The sequence below is a fragment of the Vidua chalybeata genome, chromosome 22, assembly GCF_026979565.1.
Source record: "Vidua chalybeata isolate OUT-0048 chromosome 22, bVidCha1 merged haplotype, whole genome shotgun sequence".
Classification (NCBI taxonomy): Eukaryota; Metazoa; Chordata; class Aves; order Passeriformes; family Viduidae; genus Vidua; species Vidua chalybeata.
The window spans coordinates 2,788,808-2,814,461 of NC_071551.1; the positions used below are offsets into that span (position 1 = coordinate 2,788,808).

The 25,654-nt window shown below is 44.2% G+C and overlaps 2 protein-coding genes across 6 annotated transcripts in view; one reads left to right on the forward strand and one right to left on the reverse strand.

The window, feature by feature from the left end:
* Nucleotides 1-9,617, reverse strand: part of MTOR (mechanistic target of rapamycin kinase) — a 63,022-nt gene extending 53,405 nt beyond the window's left edge. For 2 of the 3 annotated variants that reach the window (XM_053962662.1, XM_053962661.1), the window contains exons 1-13: nucleotides 9,144-9,304; nucleotides 8,301-8,464; nucleotides 7,809-7,917; nucleotides 6,280-6,512; nucleotides 5,724-5,924; nucleotides 4,872-5,006; nucleotides 4,169-4,444; nucleotides 3,735-3,843; nucleotides 2,745-2,931; nucleotides 2,433-2,561; nucleotides 1,367-1,611; nucleotides 972-1,187; nucleotides 133-338 (exon numbers count right to left, since the gene is read on the reverse strand). In XM_053962662.1, coding sequence (XP_053818637.1) covers nucleotides 133-338; nucleotides 972-1,187; nucleotides 1,367-1,611; nucleotides 2,433-2,561; nucleotides 2,745-2,931; nucleotides 3,735-3,843; nucleotides 4,169-4,444; nucleotides 4,872-5,006; nucleotides 5,724-5,924; nucleotides 6,280-6,512; nucleotides 7,809-7,917; nucleotides 8,301-8,420 — 2,166 coding nt within the window. In that variant the 5' untranslated portion in view covers nucleotides 8,421-8,464; nucleotides 9,144-9,304. Of the gene's footprint in view, nucleotides 1-132; nucleotides 339-971; nucleotides 1,188-1,366; nucleotides 1,612-2,432; nucleotides 2,562-2,744; nucleotides 2,932-3,734; nucleotides 3,844-4,168; nucleotides 4,445-4,871; nucleotides 5,007-5,723; nucleotides 5,925-6,279; nucleotides 6,513-7,808; nucleotides 7,918-8,300; nucleotides 8,465-9,143; nucleotides 9,305-9,551 lie in introns of those variants that run through there. The other variant, XM_053962660.1, reaches the window with a different exon arrangement.
* A 945-nt stretch (nucleotides 9,618-10,562) lies between these two features.
* UBIAD1 (UbiA prenyltransferase domain containing 1) lies at nucleotides 10,563-16,157 on the forward strand. Of its 3 annotated transcripts, none has more exons than XM_053962991.1 (3): nucleotides 10,563-10,771; nucleotides 10,939-11,491; nucleotides 12,427-16,157. In XM_053962991.1, exons 2-3 carry the CDS (start codon nucleotides 10,975-10,977, stop codon nucleotides 12,912-12,914), a joined length of 1,005 nt encoding a protein of 334 aa, XP_053818966.1. In that variant the 5' UTR covers nucleotides 10,563-10,771; nucleotides 10,939-10,974; the 3' UTR covers nucleotides 12,915-16,157. The 3 variants fall into 3 exon arrangements, with proteins under 3 accessions (XP_053818966.1, XP_053818967.1, XP_053818968.1); XM_053962992.1 differs by having other exon boundaries at nucleotides 10,585-10,672; XM_053962993.1 differs by lacking the exon at nucleotides 10,563-10,771 and adding an exon at nucleotides 10,792-10,833.
* Nucleotides 16,158-25,654: the final 9,497 nt, after the last annotated feature.

Consider the following 25,654-nt stretch of genomic DNA (forward strand, 5'->3'; position numbering starts at 1 on the left):
AGAACTATTTTCCAAAAGAGATTGATTCCCCCACTCTCCATGTATTTACAGCTAGATAGCCCAGTTCTTTAACACCACCTTAGTCTCAATATCAATTACTCTGTTTTACCTGCAGGCATCCCTCCTCCTTACCTGGATTAACATCTTGCGAAGAAAAGGCATGACAAAGGCAGGGTTCATGCTGCTCAGGCGCCCCACAGTGCAAATGGCCAGCTCTCGGATTTCAAACACTTGATCATTCAGGGCCACAAAAAGAGCTTGCAAGTTTTCAGCCTGGGCAAGGTGAGCATCAAACCGCTCATCCAGAGAAGCCAACACACAGAAACGTATATCAGGGTCTGCAAGAACACATTTATTTCTCTTTAAATGCACTAAATTCCTGTCACCTTTTTTGCCTTTGTTCACAAAACAGCCTCAAAAATTCTTCACAAGAGCTTCCCCAGAGCAAGACACTATATCAGAGTTTCACACACAAAAAACACAATGGGTCAGCCCAGAAACCTCTGTGCTGCTCAACATGCCCCAGTAACCAAGTTAGTACAGTACCAATCTCTTGTACCTGCAAGTGTCACTTTTGGATGCTAAGTAGCAACCTGAGATGAGTTCAACTGAAAGAATGAAAGAAATCAAGTACAAAGCTTCAACAAGAAGGACCAATTCCTTTCCGAACTACAAATTTAAGGCTGTGACCCAGAACAGCAGCAAAAGGAGTCTCAGTGTTCTACTTAGTTCAAAGGATTACCAAGGGCACATCTGGAGCATTTTTCACTAGTGTTCTATTAATACCTCAAAAATCAAGATATGGAAAAAGAAATTGGGAGACTTTTTCTTTCTAATTTACTGAGAGTGACAGATTAAGTTAAGCGGCAAATATGTTCAAATTCTGTTACAAATTCTATTTCTGTTCATAACATCATCACCCGCTCACATGATAAAATTAACATAAAATTTCTTCTGAATCCCACACTAACCTGGGTCAGTTATTCCAACTACAAGCAGTTTGCTGAGGACATCAGCCACGACCTGCACTGCTGTCTGACTGACCACATGGGCATGACCACTGATCAAGTGGATGGAGGGTGTGAGCAAGCGAGAGCAAGTGCGGGCCGCTTCCATCCGGATCTCCTTGTGCTCGCTGTTCAGGAAGTGATCTGCGCAGTGCCGAACGAACTGAGTCAGGGAGTGGCCTGAAAAGAGGAAGATGGGTAGTTAAACACAGGTTTACACCTCAATTACCAGTTTTACCAGAGAACAAGAGTTTAAAGAACATGCCCCCAGAATTTTTCTGCTACTTGTACTCTACTCCAATGCCCCAGTTGTTTCTATCCCCTATGCCCTTGCCCCCTGCTTCGTTATTTCATCTCACCTTCAAACTCAAAGCTGCCAAGTGTACGCAGGGCAAGGGTGATGCTCCCCACATCACTGGCCTCTGGGATGTTGGTGAGACTGGGGGAGGCCAGCTGGTGAGCAAGGCCCTTTGGCATGCCTGGATGTCGCAGAGGCTTGTGCATCAGAACAAGAGAGAGCATTTTCAGCAGCCCATCCTGGATATCCTTCTTCAGCTGTGGGATCTGACGGCTCAAGTCGTACAGCACAGCTGTTAGAGCAGGGCTGAGGGCAAGAAGCAAGCAAAAGTCATTAGAAAAGAAACAACTTTGTGCATATTTCACCTTTTTGGTTATTTATGCCTTTGCCAATCAGAACATAATTGTGGGCATTCACACATGAGAGCAACACCTGCAAGCAGAGCACAGGGTCCTTGTGTTAACTGAGGTATGAGGTGACCTTCCTGTATGAACTGGGTGAGCAAAGTCCCAGGACTGCTGCACACATCACTACATTAGCCAGTGTTGCTGTAATACTGTTACAAATCTAAATGACTTCTTACACTTAGGTTTTTTTAAACAAAAAAAGCAACTAAATTCACTTCCAGATGACAATATAATTTAAACAGCCTTGTGCTACCTGAAAACTTTCTCCACACCTTTCCATAATAACAACTTAATTAATTCCTCCAATAAGAACTGTCATCTACAAAGGTGAAAGAAGCCAGGAGCAAATATTCAGCACTTCAGCTCTCCTTCTCTGCCAGTTTGATATGGCACAAGTTTGCTGGTTGTCAGATACTTTCAAAAATTTCGCAGGTTGCTGTCAAAGGTGTTTGAATAGTGGAAAATAAAGGAGACTGCTTTTGGACTAGCTGTTCTACAACAAGATTTCTTTAGTGAGATATGAATTCTCTTAAATAACAGACATATTAACGGTTAAAACATACCATTCTTCTGATACAGCTATAGTGATCTTCTGAAAGATCACTTTTATCAACTTAAAAGCAATAATCTTCCTTACCAATCTGAAAACTTTTTAAGATCTCACTCTGTATGGTTGACAATGCCATCCTGCAGCTAACAGCAAAACAGATTTATGCTTACCTCAGGCCCACAGCCAGCATAGGCTCCAAAAGCTCTTTGATGTCCTGCTGGATACTGGGTCCCATGGCTCGTGCCAGCATACTAATGCAGGTGAAGACTGTGGCATCAACCTGCACAGACTTCTGTCTCCTGGAAAAGGACCACAAAATTACTAGGAGCTGCTATTTTTCAAACATCTTTCCTCATCCTCCGTCTGTGTTATCAGTCTTACAGAAACACTTCTGATTTTACTACAAGAATTTGATCCCACATTACAAAAATGATATAAAGAGCAAGTGTTTCCATTTCTTCCTCTAACTTTCACATACTTACTTATGGGCAAAGTCCTTTGGGGGAAGAGCTGCTTTTATGATTTCAAGGACTTTTGGTAGGTAAGCTTGAAACTCAGACCTCACTGCCACAGAAAGCAAACCCAAGGCCTGGAAGGCTGCTGTTCGCTCCTTCTCCTTCTTCACACAACTGAGAACATGATTCATGGTGTCTGGAAGATACTGATCAGCTGCCCATAAGAGAAAACAATACAGATATTAGAATTCAATTAGGCTTATACACCTGCATAACATTTCCAACTAAACCTTTACAAGTGTAAAACTAGAAAAAAAACATAGTAATGTTAAATTTGCTGATGTGAGTGGCAAACATGTCACCATATAATAAACATTTCAAACTACAGAAGGCTTTGTTTTTAAAAAGAAAAATCACCAGAATAAAAGAGCTATAAAACACCCCCACTGCAACAGGTTTTATACACATATAAGATCCAAGCATCTTGGTTTCATGGTGATTGATTGGAAATCTGGAATAATTAACGCAAAAATTGTTACAACCCACTAAGAGCAGCTTGGTGATTTGCCTCCAACTCTGATACTCTCCTAAACTTGCTTGATAAATCAACTAATCTACTTTAAAGCTGGCAGGTATTTCCTAGCACACGCAACAGAAAAAAAAGAAGAGAACTCTAATAATATTTGGCATATACTGAGTCAGAGCATGAGAGAATTCTCCTCTAAGTCTGACATATTGAGGAGAAAACAAAAAAAGGAGGTGTTTATGTCTTATGGTATTGATCACCAAATTCTGACAATAGATTTCAATCTATTTTCTTCATCAGAGCAACATTTTGGCATCAGCTATCAAGTCACACTTATTAGAAAAAAAGACTGTCTTCCCACAGAGGAACATGCTCATCAGACAAGCACCACATTTGGTGTGCTGCACAAGTTCATCTGGACCAAAGAGAGCTGGATAACTTCCAGCCCAAATTCACCAGTATTTCTAACATCCAACCATCCATCTTGTCACCTGTGAATGCTGAAGGACGGAAAGCTGCCAGTCGTGGTAGCAGATTGAGAACCGTCATCTGGATCAAAGAATTTTTGCTGGTTCTGCACTTGAGAACCCACTGGCAGACCTGGAAGGAAATAGATTAGGCTTTAAAGGATGGCCACTGGCAGTAATGCACAAGTGTTTATTACCTGTGTGCTTTTAGGCATTCTACTGACATTTCGCTTCAGAGTCCATCAAAGAAAAGGATAATCAAGACTGCTTCCAAAGGAAATAAATCATTTGCCCCAAGACAGACAATGACAAAGCCATGATACATGTAAATATTGAGTTCTGAAGGCTCAGTTCAATACTAGCTGGTATTGCCTGCTAAGTAAAAACACAGAGGACAATTCTTCTGCAAGAACAGATGTTGAGAATGCTGGGAGACAAGGTGAAGAATAAATACATACTTGATCAAATTTCTCTTCCATTAGATCCCTGCAGCATCGACTTTCTACCAAAGTAGATTTTACTGGGACAGGTGAGGTTGCAAAACCCATAATTCCTTGGTGAGCACTGTACCCCAGGAGACCAGCCAAAGCATTTGACTGAGAGGGCTGAAGAGACTGAAAGCTTGTGAAGGGAGTGATGTGGCGAGGCTTGGTACTGAAGCCCATCAGGTCTTTGCAGTACTTGTCATGCACAAGCTGCTGCTGAGTGATCTCTTCCATCTCCTCTCTAAGGCGCTGGACAAAGTAGAGAAACATTAAAAAAAAACAAAAACGTAACTAAGGTACTCTCAGTACAGTGTTACCCAAATCTCCTGAATAGCATCCTGTATAATCAATAGTCAAACAGCTGTAAAACATCAATTGAGTAAAATCCAGCAAAAATATTTGAGTATCTAACACGCAAGAGAGTCCTCATTCCATAGAAAAAATATTTTTCACTGTATTTAATCAAGGTAATAGACTTTCCATCAGAGGTTATTACCTCCTCAGCCCAAACCTGCCCCTTTTATTTCTCTAACACACTTTAATGCTCAACGCCATGTTCAGAAGAGTTTTCCACTCAACAACCCCACTGCAACACTATGGGATATTTCCACAGACTGCAGAGTTGCTATACACTCTCAATCAATCCCCACAATTGCCACCTTGTTCCTTTGCTCACCTCTCCCTCCATACTGCTGATTCTCACTAGCTCATTGAGGATCAGTAAGGCACCGTGGATTCGGTCATCACGATTCATTCCTTTCTCTTTGGCCAAAGTCTCATCAAAGCCCTTCTCAGCCTCTTCATATGTATGCTTGGGGGAAAAGAAAAAAATCTCAATGACAAGGCAGAAACAAAGTCTGTGGAAATGAAGTAGTACTGTCAGTCAAGAGTTACTGACATTCTGAATTTTCCAAGAGTAGCCACAAACCACAATTCAGTAATAAAAGAAATATAAGGCAATAAAATTCTGATTCACCCAAAAGTTGTGGACACTGCTGTAGAGCATTTTCAGCAGCACTAATCAACAACAAGGTATGAGCTTCATCGCTACCTGCAGCACTTATTTGATTACAAGAAATTCAAATTCATAACATTTGACTGCACTGCCCAAAACTCACTTGATATCACCAAGTTTGAATTCATGTGACAATGTCAGCAAAGGTTCAGACATAAGAATTCCTACCTTTCGCACTTCTGTTTTATCTACACTAATAAAACCTTCTACTAGTAAGAGATGACACTGGATAATTGCATGGCTATAAAACCAGGTCAAGTTCAACAGCTGAAGATAAGGTGCAGATAGAACAATGTAATCTTGAAGGAGTTAAATCTTGCTTACTTTTGCAGCAGTAGACTAACGGAGCTACTCACTTTGGAAGCCATTATATTTTCAACCCTTTCAAGGAGAGGCAGTTTTTTACTGACAAAGGTGACAGGTTCTTATCTTAGCCAGCTCTTCTGAAAACTGACACTTCAACATCTGTATTGCATTATAAGGGGCTGCTTCAAAACAAAGTTATTTTCTTACTCTGTACCACTGGGGCTTCTGCATCTCTTTTGGCTCCCGTTGGGTGGTAAGGATAAGGCAGGCTCTTAAGGCAGAGACAGCTCCCTCTCGGATGGCCTGTTTGGGATCCCACACAGCCACAAATATATTGTCAAAGAACGGCTGCACTTGTTGGAAGAAGAAAGTAGGCACGCTGATTGCCAGCTCACGCAAGACAAGAACCTGGAGGTGGGGAGGGAAACAGTAACAATCTGAAAGATGAGACACACAGAGACAAACCTCATAACTTTTACAGTGTAGTACCATTTGTTTAGACCATCAGTGTCTGTGAGCTGTTTCCATCCCCACACTCTGACAATTCCTAGTATAACAATGTCTTGGTCTTCATTAGTCACTGAGCTAATGGAGAAGCAATGAAGCAGCACGCTGTCTGCCATGAGAGCATTACAGATTCTCAGACATGGACTGGCAACCATTCCCATCCTGACCAAAGCTTTTCTGCAGATTTCTGTGCATATTTCCTACCACTGTTCACTAATCCCAACTACTTCAGGAAAACAAAAAAGGCATCACTTACAGCTGCATGTCTACGACCTTCATTCCTATCAGCTCCCAGCCATTCCAGAGCTCGTTTCACCTCAAACTCCACATACTCAGCTGTGAAGGTGTCACCAGCCATTGCAAGCCGCCCGATAGCCTTGGAAGCCATCTCCATTACAACAGGGTCATTGGATGGCAAGAGGTTCCTCAGGTAGTTGGCAAACCTGCCAATACGGGTGGCATTACCTCCTTCAACACCGATAAGACTTGCTGCGGAGAAAGGGAGCAACGCTGTCGTTTTCATGTGCTGCAGTTCTCCCCAAGAGTCAGTGAGGCAGACAGTAGGTAATCCCTGGATGACAGCTAGTATTCCCTACACGTTCCTTAAAGATTCCCATTAAGTCCCCCTAAACTAAAAATCCACAGGGGGAAAAATAAAAAAATCAAGCACAGGGAAGGGCCACCATCCTTTTGAGCCTGAACTTTTTAAATTAGTGGAAAAATGCATCATAGATTTTCCCCATTTTTAGAAGAGAAAAAAAAAAATCACCCTGGGATCATAGACCTGTTCCTAATAGAAAGACATCCATCTGCAAGTAACTGCTATAGCTAGTCCACCTCACAAGAGAAGTCAAAGACTGAACGGACCAAGGAAATGCTCTCCTCCTCAGTCCTAGAGACAGTCTCTCCTGGCGAGGGTGGAGGCAATTAATCAGACACCAGCATGGCAGAAGCTCTTGTTGCCAGTGCCTGGGCTGTACTTGTTCTGTAGATAAAGAGGCCATCAGTGTCCAGGGTTGTCAAGCTGGCAGCTTTCAATGTCACTAAATTCACAAAACAATTTGAATGTGATACTGTAAGCTTAAGACCTGATGTTATCAATATAGATTTTTCTATGGGATTTACACTGCCTTCAAACACATTGGGACTGGATAATTATGTCTATGAGCCTAAACCATAAGCATCTCTTTGGCTATTTAAGAAGTAACTGCTACAATACAGGCTACTTGCCTGAAGGCAAAGTATTTATGCAAGCTGGCTTCCCAAAGAGCAGGGATTCGGGCAGCTCTGCAATCTCACAGAGAACACACAGCCAGAGCCACTAATGGAGAGGCTGATCAGAATCAAAGCAGAAGCTATGTGAGCCCCTCTTGGGGATGCAAGTTGCTGTGATGGAGCCAGGTAAATTTAAATAACAAGAATCAATCTCTCCAGATGGAAGAAAGTTGAGAAAGTCAGCCTACCCTGAAACACATAAAGGGGCAGTACAAAGTGTTCTCAGCTGAGCTCCAGAACAGACTTTTCATGTGCTCAGCATTCGCATTTGATGCTCAGCTCCCAGAAGAGCTCAGGGCCCATTAAGTACCAGGTTTTCAGCCACTCTCAGTAGCTCCCATGCTGACACTTCACACAGATTTTCAGAGCCAGCAACTAGAACACAGCCAGTACCCTGAGCTGTCAGACATCAGGCCCCGACTATAAAAGCTCATTCCTTTTGAAAATCTGTCCCTAAAGATAGTTGCATGAAGAGAAAACTCAGCAGAGGCATTATGCACTTTCACTTACCTATAGCCAGAATGCCACCCTTCCTTTCATTTGCATCAGAGCTAGAGACCAGCTCAAATATGTGATGGTTCAGCTGATCGTAAAACCTGGTAGATTCTTCCTGACTCATCTGTAAAAGCAAAAAGTTCAAATCAGCTTTCAGCATTCTCTCCCTCCCTCCTGCTCCAAAACCTCCATAAAGACAATGCTTCTTATGCTACTTAAACAGAAAGAAATTATATCAACCATATATTACAAGCTCAAAAAAGTTTCTCTTATTTGTGACCTATATGCAGCAAGTTTACTTATTCTGGTACTTGACGACCCATTTGTGTCACCAACTTGCTCACCTCTCCTACATGCCAGGGGGCAAAGATAAGCTCTCCTCTGTGCCCCATCTCCTCCCTAAGACCAGCTTCCATATTCCAAAAATCTCCATTGCCAAGGCACCCAGCCCATTACTCTACACTCACGTGATGCACAAGGATAAACAATGCCACTTGTAGCGCTCACCTCACGCAGCTCCATGGTGACATAATGCTGCAAGTCCTTGGCAGCTTTCGCCCTTGTCTCTTCGCTGCGACTCTTCAAGCCATTGGCAAATTGCTGGAGAATGGACACAGTGCCCGACATGGTGGCACTATGCTGGGGCTCAGGGGCATCAAGTCCTGTAAATTCTTCAGAGAGACACATTTTTTACTGCTTGAATTGAAATCTCCAAGCTTCTCTCCTAAGGCCGTCCCTCCTGACTGTTCCCAAAATACCCATAAAGATGCTGTGTTGGTAGACTATAAAATGACAAGTAATGACTATATTCCTTAGGCATTACACTCCATGATAAAACTCTATCACCACATATCATGACCCCCAGCCTATTTGCTCTCTAGTTCCTCAAATACCAAAATACATTGCAGTAGGCCAGGTCCCCTAGGGTGATCTAATCCTAAATCAAGGATAATGCAACAGCTGAAAAACAGCAGGATGAAACTAGAGTTTGCAATTACAAATAAACACAGCCATTCCCAGGATTATATCACTATTATATACAACTCCTTCCTGGACACTTTCATCCAAGTTTTCTTCACAGGAATCTCAGTGTTACACCAACACAAGGAAGACTCAGCAATGGCAAGTGTTACATCCTCCAACAGATATTTAGAGAAGGGAGGTCCAGTTATAGCAACACCAATCATTGCAACACGGGGTTTCCTAGCATAACACATAAACAAACTTTCTCAGTTTGTTTATGTCAAAAACATTTCAGATACTTTCTTTATGTCAAAAACATTTCAGATACTTGACGCCCCCTCCCCCGCCCCGATATTCAGATTACGTAAGACCAAACCAAGCACTAACACTAGAACTTCAACTGCTTCTCCCCAAATATTCCACACGCGGTCACAGACATCCAGCGGGACCATAGGGTGAGGTGGCTGCTGGCAGGAGCCCAGGAGAGGCTCCCCGGATCAAAGAGCAGCGGCGGGGGGTTGACACTGCCCATCAACCCAGCCCGGAGTCAGTTCCTGGGATTCCCTCAGGGCCACAGAGCCCAGCGGACGGGACCCGGCAGGCCCGGGCCCGGGGGGGAGCTCCGCAGGCCGAGAGTGAGGGAGGGCTGAGGCGGGGCAAGGCGAGCACGGCCGGCGGGGCCGCAGGCGGCAGCGCCGCGCGGCCGGGGGCTCGGGCAGGTCGGGCCGGGCAGGAAGCGGGAGGTCAGGGGAAGGGGAGCCGATGATGATGAGAGACACGGCCGCTCTCACTCACCCGCCGCCGCCTCCCCTACTCCGGGCCCCGGGCCCGTGCCTGCCCCGCCGCCGCGCCTGCAGCGCCGGCCAGCCGCTGCTGGCCAATAGGCTCCCAGGAACGCCGTGATGGGCATCACAGCTGACCAATAGGAAAAGAGAAACGGGGAAGACGCGCTCAAAGCTCCGCCCCTTCCCCGAGGAACCCCGAGGACAGCCGCCTTTTAACCAATCATCAAGGCAATAGCGTCTGAGTGGCAGTACATCTGACCAATAGAATGGCTGGGCTTACTCAGTAGGCCCGCCTTCCCGATGCCGGCTTCCGCCCTTCCGTGAGGTGCCGGCTATGGCCGGGCTACAGCATGGCTAGATGGGGTAGGACAACCGGCATCGTCTGCTTGAGCTTGTGTGAAGCGTTTGGCACTGTTCCGCATGACATCCTGGTCTCTCAGCTGGAGAGACGTGGATTTGATGATCAGACCACTCGTTGGATAAAGAACTAGCTGGATAGACGCGCGTAAAGAGTTGCGGTCAGCGGCTCTATTGTCCACATCGAGACCAAGGACGAGTGGTGTCCCTCAGGGGTGGTACTGGGGCTCATAGTATTCACCAACTTTGTCGGCGACATAGACAATGGGATTGAGGCACCCTCAGCAAGTGACACCGAGCTGTGTGGTGCTGTTGTGGAAGAAGAGAAGGTTGCGTGCAGATCTCAGAGCAGCCTTTCAGTATCAGGAAGGGCATACAAGGGGGAACGGGTTCAGACTAAAAGAGAGGAAATTTAGTTTAGCTGTTAGGAAAATGTCTGGGGAGGTCCTGGCATAGGTTGCCCAGAGAAGCTGTGGCTTCCCCATCCATGGAAGTGTCCAAGGCCATGTTGGACGGGTTCTGGAGCAGCCTGGGGCAGTGGAAGGTCCCTGCCCACGGCGGGGGCTCAAAGGAGAGGAGCTTTAAGGCCCTTCCCGGCGCACGCCACGCTCCGCGGGCAAGCCCCGAGCGCGCCTTGCGCATGCGTAAAGGGAGCAGGGCACCGCCGCGCCGTGCCCGGTGTGCTCCGCTGAAATGCGTCCGGCTGCCCGTGACAGCAGCACGGTGTCTGCGCCGGGCTTCGGCCGCTCCGTGCCGGCTATGACATGAGTCGTGGTGCTGGCGCGTGCTGCGGGGTGGCCCCCTCGCCGCCGCGCGTGACGCCGTGGGCCGCTTAATTTTCCCTTTAATTTCTACACCGGGAGTTGCCGGCAGGTGCGGAACTCTTCGCACAAGGCCGCGGGGGTGGCGAGGCCGGGCAGGTCGTAGTAGGGCGGGTAATGGCGGCGCCCTCGCATCTCCCGCAGGCCGCCATGGCGGCGGCGCCCCTCGCTCCCCCCGGGCCCCGCCGCCCCGCTAACGCGCGGCCCTTCCCCTTCTAGGTGCTGCTGCTGCTGCTGCGAGACGGCGGGGCGAGCATGGGACCGGCAGACCTGGTGCAGAAGATCAGTATCAGCGCCGAGAGCCCCCGCGGGAGCGAGAGCAGCGGCACGGCGGTGGCGGGCGTTGACGGGGCCGCCCCCGGCAGCTGGAGACACAAGTGCGCGGCCTACGTGCTGGCGCTCCGGCCCTGGAGCTTCAGTGCCTCGCTGACCCCTGTGGCGCTGGGCAGCGCGCTGGCGTACCGGGCCGAGGGAGCGCTCGACCCGGGGCTGCTGCTGGGAAGCGCCGTGACCGTCCTGGCTGTGCACGGGGCCGGCAACTTGGTGAATACCTATTATGACTTTTCCAAAGGCATCGATCACAAGAAGAGCGATGACAGGACATTGGTGGACCAGATTTTGGAGCCGCAGGATGTAGTCCGGTTTGGAGTCTTTCTCTACACCGTGGGCTGTATCTGCGCTGCCGGGCTCTACGCTATCTCGACGCTCAAGCTGGAGCACCTGGCTCTGATTTACTTTGGCGGACTCTCCAGCTCCTTCCTTTATACCGGCGGTAAGTGCTGCATCCCGTTACTTGTGAATCTGAATGCAGAAGTGATAGAATCAGCTGAGTTGTCAAGAGGTTTCTAGAAGACACACGTGATCTAGCCAGTGCACTGCCATAAAATATTTGTGGTATTTCCTGAAGTACTGGTACGTAAAGTTGTATTCTTTGCAATTGAATCTTGTGGGAAGAGTCATACTAGGATCTTCAGTTGAATAGAGGTGTTGAGGTGTTACTGACTACATATATGGCTTTAGATGCTTCTCAGAACTGTTGCTGAATCCTTTTGTGAAGTTTATCTCATATCCTTTAGCAGTGTAGCTAATGGCATATTTTCTTTCCTTTGGTGGGAATGTTACTTTGTTTTGGAATGTTTTGTTGTTATTCTTTAGATGGAGCTTCACTGTGAATGCTGTGCAGTTTGTGATTCTTAATAAGACAAGGATATTTTAGTGTCTTCCTGGGTTGGATAGACAGATACAAACATCATTAGTAGGAGAAGAAAAAACAGCTTAGTTTCTAACTGTCAGACTTTCAGTTATGTGGGTTTCCCTGAAAGTGTCTTGTCATTTTTTGCATTTTGTTTTGAGCATTTTCTGTATTTCTTTAGGATCAGGTTCTAGTATGCATGATCACACTGAAAAGTACCTTATTTCTATAGGTTTCTGCAGAGACAGGTGTTTCTAGATGGGTATTAAAACCTGGCCCTTAGTTTTTTTTTTACATTTTTTGTCTGGAGAAATTCTTATCTTTAAAAAGAAGGAGGAGATAATGTGTTTCTTGCCCATACCTGCATGTGCTTTGGTTGTTTTGTAATGTTTCTATGGGAAAGGCTGGATATATAGGAATAGGAATATTCCTATGGGAACTGTTATGTCATCCATTCTCTTCTGTCATTTGAATTATTTAATAATGCTTGATTTTATCCTTGTGTCTTGCCACAGGAATTGGATTTAAGTACGTTGCGCTTGGCGACGTGGTGATCCTGATCACCTTTGGGCCCCTGGCTGTCATGTTTGCCCATGCAGTGCAGGTTGGTTACCTGTCTCTGTCACCCCTGCTCTACGCTGTCCCTCTGGCCCTCAGTACTGAGGCCATCCTGCACAGCAACAACACACGGGACATGGAGTCGGACCGGCAGGCGGGAATTGTCACCTTGGCCATCCTCATTGGCCCCACCTTCTCCTATATTCTCTACGCTGTGCTGCTCTTCTTGCCCTACCTGATTTTCTGTGTGCTGGCCACACGCTATACCATCAGCATGGCACTGCCACTGCTCACCATCCCGATGGCATTTTCACTGGAAAGACAGTTCCGGAGTCAGAACTTCTGCAAAATTCCTCAGCGGACAGCCAAACTCAATCTGCTGCTGGGGCTTTTCTATGTTTTTGGCATTACATTGGCACCAGCTGGTGCTCTGCCCAAACTGTGAAAAGAGCTGTAGGGTCAAGCCTCATAATTCACTATTCATGCCAGTTAACAGTGGATGTTATGAATAAATGGCCCATTATGGACAGTGAGAAGAATGGAAAGACCACCTTGCACTGTTGATAGTGAATGTTATGATTTCTGATCTTGGATAGCTTATACAACACAGCTTATACTTTCAATAAAGTGATTTATCAGTTCTTCAGAAGGGAAGAACTGTGTGGCTTTGCTGTGAGGAACAAGGTGACGTAAGGTCGAGGAAATGTTTAAAGAATCTCATCCTTCTGCCACCTAATTTTTTCACTGTCAGTTCACTCTATGGAAGATAGAGCCTCAAATCACACTCTCCATTCACTTCACAAGCACAAAGATTTCTCTTATCACTTCTTTTCTTATAGTGGTGAAGGAGTCCAGTGGCTCCCGTGTGGGAATCAGAAAACACTGCCAAATGTTTAGTATCACTACATAGGTGTCATTAATTCACTGTCTTTTAAGTGTATTTCATCTTCATCTGTAGTATGTTTTATTTTTTGTTTTGCTTTTCCTAGCCAAATGTTGAGCTTTTATTTCCAAGCCCCCTGAAATGCACTAGATACTGATTCATGAACTATTGCTTCTGCTTCTCCCATATAGTCTAGAAATTTCAAAGTTATAAATCTCTGTGGATTGTAGTGCTAAAATGGGGCACAAATAGCCCACTGCACAAACTTCAGGCCAAAACCAGTAAATCTGTATTCTGCTACAAAAGCTGAAGCTGTAAGTGCAAACCATGCAGCTGGAAATCCCTTAATGGGTAGAAAAACAAACCGTTTCCATTTTTGTATTTGCTTAGAATTTACTCTCTGAAATGACACTTTTTGAGTTAGGGGGAGCTGACAGAGTGCCAAATTTCTCTGAAAAGCTATGGATTAATGGATACATAGGTGGAAAACAAATTCTTGATTTTAAAAAAGCTTTTATTTTTTCAATTTGTTTTTTTCTCTTTATTTAGAGTATTATTCACAGTATTATAGTGAAATATCTTATAAGAAGCCCAGTTCACCAAATAAGACAGTTCTAGTGCTACAAAAAACAAATCTGGATTATTGCATTAGCTCTGCATAGAAATTAGGACTGGAAATGGGAAGAAACCAATTTTGTTAACAAGATTTTTCCTAATGGAGTCCAGAGTTTGTGTCACAATTAAGTGATCTCTGAAGGGAAGTTCCCCACCTCTTTTCCCCACTCTCTACCTTACAGCATTGCTCTGTTTTCTCCTGCAGATCTTGCCACTTGCTGTTCACGTGGCCCTTTGGAGAGTTGATTGTTTCAGCAGCTATGTAGCTGTGTGAAAAACATGCCAAACATAATGGAGAAAATATGTGCCTTGCAGTGCAAAGATGGATTTGACCCATATGATCCATAACATAGTGGCAACTTAGTTCTTAGTATTACTTAGTAGCAACTGAATTCTCTTCTGTGTTATTTAGTACCTGTACACAGGTTTTTGTGAAAAGCTTCTTTGCAGGATCTCTGATAAGCTCAGAGGAATTAGCACAGGTGTTGGACTAGAGCTCCTGGTGCCAGGTCACAGCCTTGCTTTTGAACAAGTGTGTGTGTGTGACTGCAGGGTCAGGCTTTTACACACGAGCAACAAACTAGCAATAAACTCACATGGTGTTACCCTGCATCTGTCATAGGTGAGTTATGCCCTCGTGGTGCAAATCTGAAAGAGCCAAGTGTCCCTTTAGTGGGTTGTACTGACAGCAGTAAAGCTGAGTTGATGGTACCAGACTACAAGGTATTTAGAGACTACTTTCATGGCTTCATGTTTTCCAGCAGTTATATCTGAGCTGGAGTTAATGGGAAGGATCTTTGCAGGCCTATTTAAGGAGCCACAGTTTGATCTTTTTTTTAATTAAAATGGGCAAATGATCTCTCTAATCTGGCTAGGCACAGGACAAGAAGAGATGGACTTCAGTGGCTGCTTTCTACAGCAAAATACTTGTTAGGATTAAAAGCACAAGGAGAAAAGGCTAGAGTTCAGCTCCGAGGGAGGGGGATATCCAGACGGTTTTGGAAACTGTATTCAATGCAAATATACACAACAGAGTTTCTACTGTTGCTGCTTTGTGGACCTACAGAATGAAGAAGAGCTTAGCTCCAATACCCATTTCACATTTCTGCAAACCAAAAGCTTTTGTCGGGATAAGTAAGGGCTGAGCTGACAAATCTGTTAACCTTGCAACTGGGGATATGCAGGTTTATTGGTTAATCCTTCCCTTTGTAGCAGCTGTGTGCTTCATTTTAGGATAGCTTGGTTTTTAATAGCTTTCCGTTTCAAAGAATGGTTAGCTATCTTTTCTCTACTTTTTTTACAAAAACCAGAGTACTCCAGCTAAATTCCTTAAAGTAACTTGGCCTGTATCTTTGATAACTGTAATTGTAATAATGGGAAGATCATTGGTGCTGTGGAGTTTGTAACTCTTACTGTATCTTGACTACCCTTTCTTGGGTGGGATGTCTACTTAGGGCTGGAAAGGACCAGTGCTTTTTGTTACTAAGATGAAACAGCTCATTATTACAAAAATATATATGTGGAACACTTTCCAAGGTAGGGGGAATTAAAAGTATTTTAATAGTAAAACTGAGATGAAAATTTGGTAATTCCTTACTAGCAGATGCTGGTTGCCTCCAATTCCCTCTCTTTGAAAAACAGTATCATTCCAGGTTCTTAAGGATATAACTAACATATTCTTCACCATGGTTTTGAGGAAGTCATTTAACTTCTCTGTGTCTCAGAAAACATCCAAGTTTTGCCTAACTTAGAGAGTTGCTGAGCTGACATCATTGTTATAAAGAGCTTTGAAAGTAAAAAGTGCTTTATTTCTGTGCTTTCCAAAAAGCTTGTTAGTACTAGAAAACATTTTAGATATGAACTAACATAAAGGGTGAGTTAACCAATGTAATGAGGCCAAAATAATCTTCACATATAATCAGTGAGCGGTAAGAGAGGTTCATTTATTGGTTTGCTTTGTGATAAAGACACTGGGTCTCTTCCCCTACCCCACTTTTCCCTGTCCCATGCTACTTTCCCTGAATATAAACTTTAGAAACTTCTTTCAGGTCACTCTTGATGAGCTGTATTGCAGTGTGATGAGTGTGCACTGGTAGAGGAACTGATCTGTAGCCCATCTGTTAATGTGTTCTAAAGCACCTCCTGGCCTTTCTTCTTACCCAATAAACTGTCTGAATGTTACTCAGTTAATTATGCTGTGTTTGATTCTTTTATATTACTCAAGTTGTATTTTTGCACATGGATTAAAACATGGTCACAAAAGAAAGAAAGAAGGTCTTCATCTGCCTTGTTTATAGTGTAAGTGCCTGAGAAATCATACTCTTTTTTTTGTGTAGAAGTCCTTTTATGAATCACATAATCCTGTCCTTCCCTATCACAAGGCAAACAGTTCTGTAGCAGTGATCGTTTCCTACTAATGGCAGGCTTAGAATAGTTCTGGTGTATTAATCAATGTGCAGAATTTTCTCTGATGCAGTTTTCTGTGCCATGTACTGTTCAGTATTTGTAAGGAGGTTTCAGCTGAACTTTAATGCCTTTAATAAAGATGAACTTATAAATCCTCACTAATATGTTCTGCCAGTTTTCCAGTGCTGTGGTCACTGTTCCATACAACTGTGACAGCATAATGCCTCCCCCATGTGTGTCATAAATGAGCCTAAAGCAAGATTTGAAATTATCCTGCCTTGGCCAGTGGCACAGTGTGCTTCACAAATGCATTTAGAGATAGTTATAAAGGATAAAATGCAGGATGGCATGACATCAGTACATGGCTGATCTTTCCAAATAAGGACACTTCAATTCCGAGTGGCTGCAGATGGCAGCGTTGCTCTTCCACTGCTGCTGCAGCGCCTTTTCTCTAGAGGAACCTGTCTTGGTTTGGAAAGACAGGTGTCTGCTAAGGAAGGCAGGAGCCTCCCCTGAAATGGAAAAAATGTAGACCCCTCCCTCCAAATTGTTATAAATTTGAAATTAAGGGGGGATCTCAGGCAAAAATATGGGAGCAGGAATAGCAGTTCTTTATTAGGAAAGAAAATAAAAAGATAAAATAAACAATACAGTAAATCAAAACAACACTGACAGAGTCAGAATACAACCTGACACCCTGTGGGTCAGGGTGTTGGCAGCAGTCCAATTGGAATTGTGGCTGCAGTCCTGGAGTGTCAGTGTGGTTCTGTTGGAGCAGTGATCCTGTAGAAAAGGGTGCAGTCTTCCTCTGAAGAGGCAGTGGAAGAGGCAGCTGTTCCTCTGGGAAATGCAGTGCAGGAAAAGCCGTGCTGGTGTTCCAGAAACTCCAGATTATATCCAGGTAGGAATGCTTGGCTCCTCCCTCTGGGCTGAGCATCTCCCAGTGGGATGTTCCAGTTCTTATCAGCCATGCAGTGACATTCAATAGCCCGTTATCAGCAGATGTCTCCCCTGAGAGAGGACTGGTTGTGGAAGAGATAAGGAAAACTGCCCACTGAACAGAAGACAACTGCCATACAGATGGCAAATGGATACATCTTGCCTTTCCATTCCAAGGGAGGCTTCTGCCTTCCTTAGCAGACACCCGTTTTTCAAACCAAGACATGGTTGTTGTAAGATGGGCCTAGAGGTAAAGAGAGCAATTAGGGATTATTCTTTGCTGAAATACACTGAGAAATCTCTAAACCCAAGGTGTTTGCTGCTGCACTGTTCCTATTGCTTGGAATTCCTCACAAAGGAAGCAGCTGTCCAGAGTTGCTTTGAGCATCTGGCCAAGGTGCTTTGGATTTAAGGAAAGCATGTTGTATCCCCTTCTTGTAATGTAATTGAATTCAACCCTCACAATGCCAAATCTTTTTATTGGCCTCTGGTGCCCAATTTTAACAAGTTCTGATGGAAAGATTTGTGCTGACAGCAGAGGAAGCCCAAGTGCTTTGCTGCTACAGGTAATGAGAAATCAGTTTCCCTCTGGCTGCTCTGTCAGTGTGGTTCAAGCAAATCCACAAGATCCTCTCTGCAACAGCAGGAGATCAGCTCATTCTGTGTGTGACTGCTGAAAAGGCACTGCTCCAAAAGGACTAACTCCTGACAGATGTATCAGGAAGATGCATCTGTGGTAGGAGATGTGTGTCATTGCAGACAGTTGCCAGGACCTGTCTGGGATGGATATGGAGGCAGTTCTCTCTGAAGCTGCTGGGCCATGTTTTCCCACTTTCCTCTAGCCTTCTCCCCAGCTGACTGCACTGCCTGCACCACACAGCAGCTCTTGTAGTTACTGTTCTCTTTAAAGAAATTCCAGTAGGCAGGAAGGCTTTTTATCCTAGTGTTGTTTAATTCCAGATCCCTTGTGTCTAGCACAAAATACCTTGCATGCACTGTGAAGATTGGCTGGAGAGAAGGCTTCAGTTGCATCACCAGATGGAGCTCACAACATAAGAAATTCTTGACTTAGAAGAGCCAAATGCTGTTATTAACTAAACTGTCTGGTTTAGAAGGAGCTGCTGTGAGAGATGGCAAATTAATGTATGGGGTAAAGATGGAATGTGAAGCGAATGGAGTGGAGCATGGAGGGTACTGAAGAATGGGGGATGAGGAAGCACAGAGTTGAGAGCTGTTACTTTGTGGCTGCAATTCAGTGAGACACTGCCCTGAGGATCTGCTCTATCCCACATTTCTGGGCAGTTTGGGCACCTGTCTTAAGAGTATGTTGTGGAACAGGGAAAGACAGCTGCTACAGGACAATGACATCTTATCAAGCACAGGTTTATGTGAGCACATTGTCTCTTCAAGCACATGCCTGTCACAGAATAAACAGACAAATCTGTCTGCATCAGTTTATTTTGGCCTTTCTTCCACTCCAGGCAAGTTGTCTCACTGACATTACTGTGAGAAACATTCTTCATGAGGAAGGCATTCAGATTGATTCCTTTTTGTCTACTTTCTGTAACATTCATACCATCCAGTCATATGAGGCAGGATGAAAAAAGGTCTTACATTCAATTTCTGTCAGTATCAACATCAGAAACAATCAGAGATCTCATCATTTGTCAAGTAACAGAGCAAAAATAATTCCAAATGACAATTGTAACTAAGCAACCTAGCGTGACTAGTGGGCAGGAATGAAAATGAAATTAGTGAAAGATTTTAGTAACTGATTACAAGTAACAAATCTGCTAGAATCTGTTAGAAATCTCCCTCTCTCCAGAGACATTTTGCAAAAGAAGGAAGAGAAACTTACTGGAAGTTATTTGTTGTGATTTGGATGCTTAGTAAACTCTTTGTGGCAGGGACCATCAGGGGCCTCATTTTCTATGGTTGCATTGCATTGAGCACATAGACTGCCCTCTGACATTATGAGTATGCAAAAAAACACATTCAAACAAATATATTCAAACAAATAACATGTCTAGAGTCTCAGTATTATAGGTTAGGGTTTGGTGTAAGGCGCTTGCATAATGATAAATGTGTAGCAAAATCTCCCACTCACTTATTAATGGATAGATCTTTCATGCTTGGTAATCACATTATTAATGCACTTCCAATATAAATGGTGATGAAATGTTGATGTCAGCAGCATCAGGACAATTGTGCCAAAGCTCAGCATCCTGATGGACTCCATACAAAACCTAGCCCATGCCTGGGGAAATGGCACTGGAGTTGGCTTCACATTTGAATAATATTGTCTTTGCTAGGTATAAATCAAGATGGAAACCTCATGGACCAAAATAATTTTTGTCATGCTTGAAATGACTCAAGCAGAGTGATACAAAGGATGAATTTCTTCTTTCCTGCTGACTCTCAGCATTCCTGGGACTTTAAAGCCAACATGGGAGAGATGGTATCTCTTGCTTCCCTCATATCTCTTTTGAAGTTGCATCTTTCTTAAGCCTTGGGCATGAACATCCTCCTTCACAGCCAGACAGTGACAGCAAGCAGCACGTAGTGGCTGTAGTATCATTCTTTAGTTTCTTTAGCAGAATATAATCACTAGCTCTGTTACCATATCACTGACACAGAGCATTACTAATTATGATGATTAATGGGTTTAATTTACTTAGAAAGAATAATGTGCAATAATTCCATTGTCAAAGCTGAAAATCTGGAGTTCCAGCTTCAGATCCTGTCAGTACTGTTCTTACAAACCCTTTTGTGCTAGGCAAAAGTCATCCAGAGATGTTATTTCCCATATGTTTTAGAATATAAGCTGCCTTGGGAATTTTCCTTTCCACTGACAAGTCTGTTTTGCCATTAGAAACGCTTTTAGGAAAAATTCTGCCTTACTTTTTCTTTACTGTGCTTAAAATTTTCTGTAATTATGCTTCTATAAACAGTAAGAAATATTTATTATCTGTTGTGTGGAAGTAAAGGAGTCTGCTGGGTTTTTTTTTGTAGTGGTAGGTGAAGAGACAGCTCTTGGTGGCATAGAATATGAATGGTATTGGTTCATTTGAGGCTGGACAGGCCCTGCAATACTTTGTTTCCTGGCTCCCAGGCTACCTGGGACTGACTAATGCAGGTCTGCCTGTCTCCTAAGCTTGAAGGAGCAATATTGGAAGGAATTCTTACACCAGGAGAGTTTCATGCTATCCCTGTTGATGGGCAGTTTGGAAAAAACATTACAATTTCTTGCAGTATCAAAGTCTCTAAAGATGGTTTGGGCTCCAGTTGAGCTGTCTCAAAGGTGGTATAGTCCCTGTACACATCATATCTCTCTAAGACAACCTGGCTGCTTTTCCAGTTTCCTCTCACTACCTAGGTTTGGCTGGCTGTGATTTCCATGCACCAGTTAAGTTTCTTAGATCAGCAAGGTCAGTTCTTTGCTCAGTAAGCAAGGCAGAAGAGGTGAGATACAATGCAGCATTCTCTGTGATTCAGGAATATTTATGTCTTTGTTGATTTAATTATGTCTTCTTGTGAGCAAGAAACATTTGCCAGAGGTAAAATATTTTTTTAAAAATTTACATTTCCTTCCCCAGCTGTCATTCTGAGATCCAGGGACTCTGTGCTCAGAGCAGCTATAAATAAGCTGTACTTAAACCCGAGGGAATATTGTGATCTAGTGAGTCACAGAGTCAACACAGCTTAATCTGTGCATCTCTGCTTCTCCAGGATCACATTTTGTGATCTGTGCTCATGTCAGTGCTTTGTGTCAAGGTCTGGCAAACAAATAGCTCACCTGTCCACAGCTCTGTCTGGTAAGCCTTAGTGGTGCTGAAGCACCAACAAATCAATTGTTCCGTGATTGAGGGGAAATTAAGGCAGGGAAATGTTATCCAAGGCTTCCCAGCTGATTGTTGACAGGAATAGCAGCATGGCCCCTTTAGGCATTGAATGCAGCTTTCTAGCTTAAACCTTGTCTAATCTATGCTGCACATGACATAGGTGTTTGAGCTTTCTTCCAAACTCTCCTCATAAAATGCTGTCCAGAGCAGTTGCTGTTTAATACTGATGCACATGAAGGTCACAGTTGCTTGATCATGATCCTTGATAGGAAGATGGTATTTTTCAAGTACACTTGAGGAAGGAAAACAGAGACTCATTTAAAATATTTAACAAGGAGTTGTCAGAAATCTCTGAGTTTCCAGTGAAGTCTCACTGAAGCCCATACTTGGATTTTTCTGGCTTCAACAAGAGTTGTATGAGGTTGTTATGCTGCCAGCTGTGTTGTGGTGAGGTATGAGCTTAGAAGCCCACTGTAGTCCCCTGTATGGCTTGGCCAGGAGGAGCTGGCTAAATAAGAGGAACGGGAAATGATGGTCTAGCCCGGGAAATAAAAACTTTAATAATGAAAATAGCAAATCTGGAAACCACAGAGTACAGAGACTAGAACCAAAGAACCTTTGGGCAGGGCCAACACAGGTACAGGGGCACAATGCCCAAAAGGTGAACTCGGGTTATGACCTTATAAGAAAAAAGTCTTGACCAATGGTGAAGGGAAACTGGGAACTTGACCAAATACAGGAAGGTTCTATTAGCATGCTACTAACTCCCATGACCCCATGGTTCCCACTGTGGCCTGGTCAAGTGTCCCCTCCCCTCAGTGCTCTGCCTGTCATGGTTTGAGGTCAAAACCTTCTGTAAAAGCATCTGAGGTAAGGAATCCCAGCAGGACGAGATCCCACAGTGAGGTGCTTAATGCATTTAAATAGGTTATATTTCTCCCTGCTCCCTGCCTGTTGACAGACCAGTGCCAGAGGCTTGTTGAGGTGAAGGCTGTGTATCAGGTGCCTGATGTCCTCTGGAAGGCACCTCTACATTTTTTTCTTTGTTTTAAGGTAAAGTCTCTGAGGTGTTGATACAGAAGGAACACAGTGCAGCGGGGCCCTGGTTTAATTTGAGATCTTTAAGAATGCTGTAATATTCAAGGGGATATTTCATGGCAGAAAAGAGGGCACTGTTGAACTCTACGTGATCACCTACTGGCTCAGCTCTTATTCAAGTATCCATTAAATCTGTCACCCTTCAAATAAAGCAGAATCTTCATCCTTTCCCTCATGCTCCACTGAAAGAGTTAATAGATAATGCTTATGTTTATAGTCCTGCCAGGATGTTTTTCATTACGTGCATTGTTCTATTACATAACGGTGATATTTGCTCTGTTAGGCTATTGGCATCTTTGCAGGAAGCAAACAAACCTACTGGCATCCATCAGGCTGAGTAATTACAGGGAGTTTGTTTATTTTTTACAGGTTTCCTAATCAATACTGGCACTGTCTCTGCAGGCTGGGCTCCAAGCCTGGCTGCTCATGCAGCCAGCTTATCCTGCTGCCTTAGCAGTCAGCTATTTGGGAGATGATGAGGGTTTGATCATCCTGAAAAAACAGGAGTGGGAGAGGTAAATGCTATAGGATCATCCCCAAGAGCCTAGGTGCAGGCAATGAATACCCAGACTGTGCCCTGAACTCTTCCTGTAGGATTTTACAGCTCATGGAATCTAGTCTCTTGTACCACAGGGAGCTGGAAGGTGCCTTTGTCTGCTTGTGTTTATTGGTATCTGTGGGTATCTATTCAGTGAAGCCTCTTTGGTGTTGCATGTGAACATGTTTCAGGTGCGTCCTCCATTATAGGAAGCCAGGTCCCCTCACCCAGCTCTTGCCTTTCAGGTCTACGTTTAGAAAAAAAAACTTGAAAAATAAGAGCCCAAGTGTATTCCCCTTCATCTCCTCAGCTTCACATGCTCAATTATACTTGTCCAAATCGGGTGTCAAATGCTGCCTAGCAGAAGGGGAGCTTTTTGTATTGTAGTAGCAATAAGGTGCCAAGTGGGAACAGCCTAATCCAGGCATGGACACAATATCACTCTATTTTTCCATCCTTGCAGTGCATTGGTGGGGATTTGTGCCCGCCATCCATCTTTAGCTGTGAAATACTTCAATGACAGACCAAATGCATCCTTAGGAGTGGAAGAGATAGACATCATCCTGGTAGGAGTGGCATCTCGTGTGTGTGCACTCCTTTCATGGCTTGTTCATACACATGCTCCAGAGTGGTGACTACTGGCTTGTGGAGACTAGTAGAAGCAGAAGACCCTATTCAGGAGAAGGAATAGGCTAGGGCCAGCAGAAGGCTCTGACTCCCTTTCCAGTGAGTGTAGAAAGGGAAAGAAAGGACTAGATATTGAACTAAGTGGTTTCCATGGTAGAAATAAACAACTTCTGTGTGCAGAAACAGAACCTCTTCCATCTGTGTTAGAGTTTTTAACTGGCAGGTCTTGGACTGTGTAGCCTGACCCTCAACTAGAATGTGTTCATTACAGGACAGCACAGTGTCATCACTGTTGGAGCAGAGAGATGTGGTACAGCGTAATAACAGTGATTTCTTGGAGACAATGGAAGATGCAGTGACCTCCGAAAGGAGGTTGGGAGACTGAGCAAGGATGGCAAAGGAAGAGAATAATTCATATAAATGGCAGTGATTTAACCCTCCTCTCCAAGGTGTGATGAGGCTGATGCCCTGACACAGGAACACGTCTGTGGAAATAACTACAAAAAGTCATATATTCCCCCTCTCAGTGGCTGCCTCCTTTCCTTCCCACAATGAGAGCCTATGGAAAGGGGAACAAGGCCTTATGTGCTGACTTGCTGTTGATCTGAAAAGTGCTGTGTCTTGGAAAGTTAGAGCAAAGGTTCATAAATTAATCCAGAAGAGGCAGGAACCCAGCTTGAAGGCTGATTGGTATTCTGTTCTGGTGCAAAGTGCTTAAGAAAAAAACTTATTAATTTCTCTTTCCACAAAGAGCAGAAGTGCAACAGTAATCACAGTATCAAGTCATAAAAATAAAAAAACTCCATGAAAATAGATGTTAAGACTCTGGAGGGTTCAGCAGGGGAAGATTGTGTTAAGATAAAGTAGATTATAACACCAGTGGGCATTAAACGTTGTCACTGTATGGTAAATCATATCAGGAATAGCAGCTCTTTACACAGTCAGGGATAGAACACTCTGATATAGCACTTGATTTATTCTCTGTCCCTGTTACACCATCAGCAGCAAACACATAGGTAGAAAGAGGAGAGGAAGAAGGGAGAGACTTGCAAGCTAGACTGGATTTCTGAGCTGTGGTTTTGGGGAAGCTGGATGGGACTGGAGTGACGCCAGACAGATTCTTCCCTTCCCCTTCTGCCAGATGCTGGGGCTTTGCAAATGCCCTGCACTGCAGAAGCATGGATTGAAGCTTTCCCCAAAACACTTATCTCCTGTGGGGTAGCAGCAATAGCAGCAGTGATCTGAGTAGGATCCACATAGTTCTGAGCCGTATTTTCCACAGGGAGCAGCCTGCCAACTGGGCTCCTCCACTATGCATTGCCCCCACAAAGGCAGCATCCCAGCAGCAGCTGCCAGTCCCAAATATGTGCACGTGCAGCCTGGAACATTCCCCAGACCAATCCATAGCATCCCAAAAGAGTCCCAAGCACACCTACATACCTCTCAGCTGTCCGAACACTTTTAAAACTTGCCCTCTCCCTTCTCTGCCCAAAGTAAATTGCGGAAATCTCTTTATTCCTTGCTTAGAAGTTACAATCCAGGAACGAGGCAAGAACCTATTTAAATCTGGCAGAAATCTCCTGACGGGACTTTACACATTACACAGCCTGAGCAAGTCCTTTCACTGTTGTAAGTATGTTGGTAAATGGGCAAGACAAGGGTTGCTCTCCTCCCTGGCCAGTGCTTTATGTGCATCTTCCCAGGAGTGTGACCCAATTCTGTCTCAGATATGGATTAAACTAATGCCAAGAATCACCTCCATTCCCATTTTGCAGCTGAGTGCTTTCAAACTCCTGCCTATCATAGTTCTGTATTCTTGACAGATAGGCAGTTGAAAGTCACTTTGTATTCTGCCCCAGATCTAAATTGTCTACCAGATAGCTTTACCAGCAAGAGGTGGGAAAAATCATAGACAAGTCTTGTGGTTTTCTTTTGTACAGACACTACTGACACCTGCAAAAAGCTCTTTTTCTAGTGCAGCTTGTGTGGCTTTTGCAGGTGGTTTAACTGAATTCCTCCCAGTTATCAGAGAAGCACTGTACCTTCCAGGAGCCTTGGCAAAGGTTGGAGCACTGTTGTCTTCCTTGCACATGGACCGTGGCCTGCTCTGTCACCATCAAAAGTGTCCTGGACACACAAGGTGTTGTCCTTTTAAACTCTATGACTGACAGCAAGGTCTGTTAGAATCTCAGACTGATCCTCAAGTGAGGCAAGAGCATAACAGCCTTGGCCTTTTT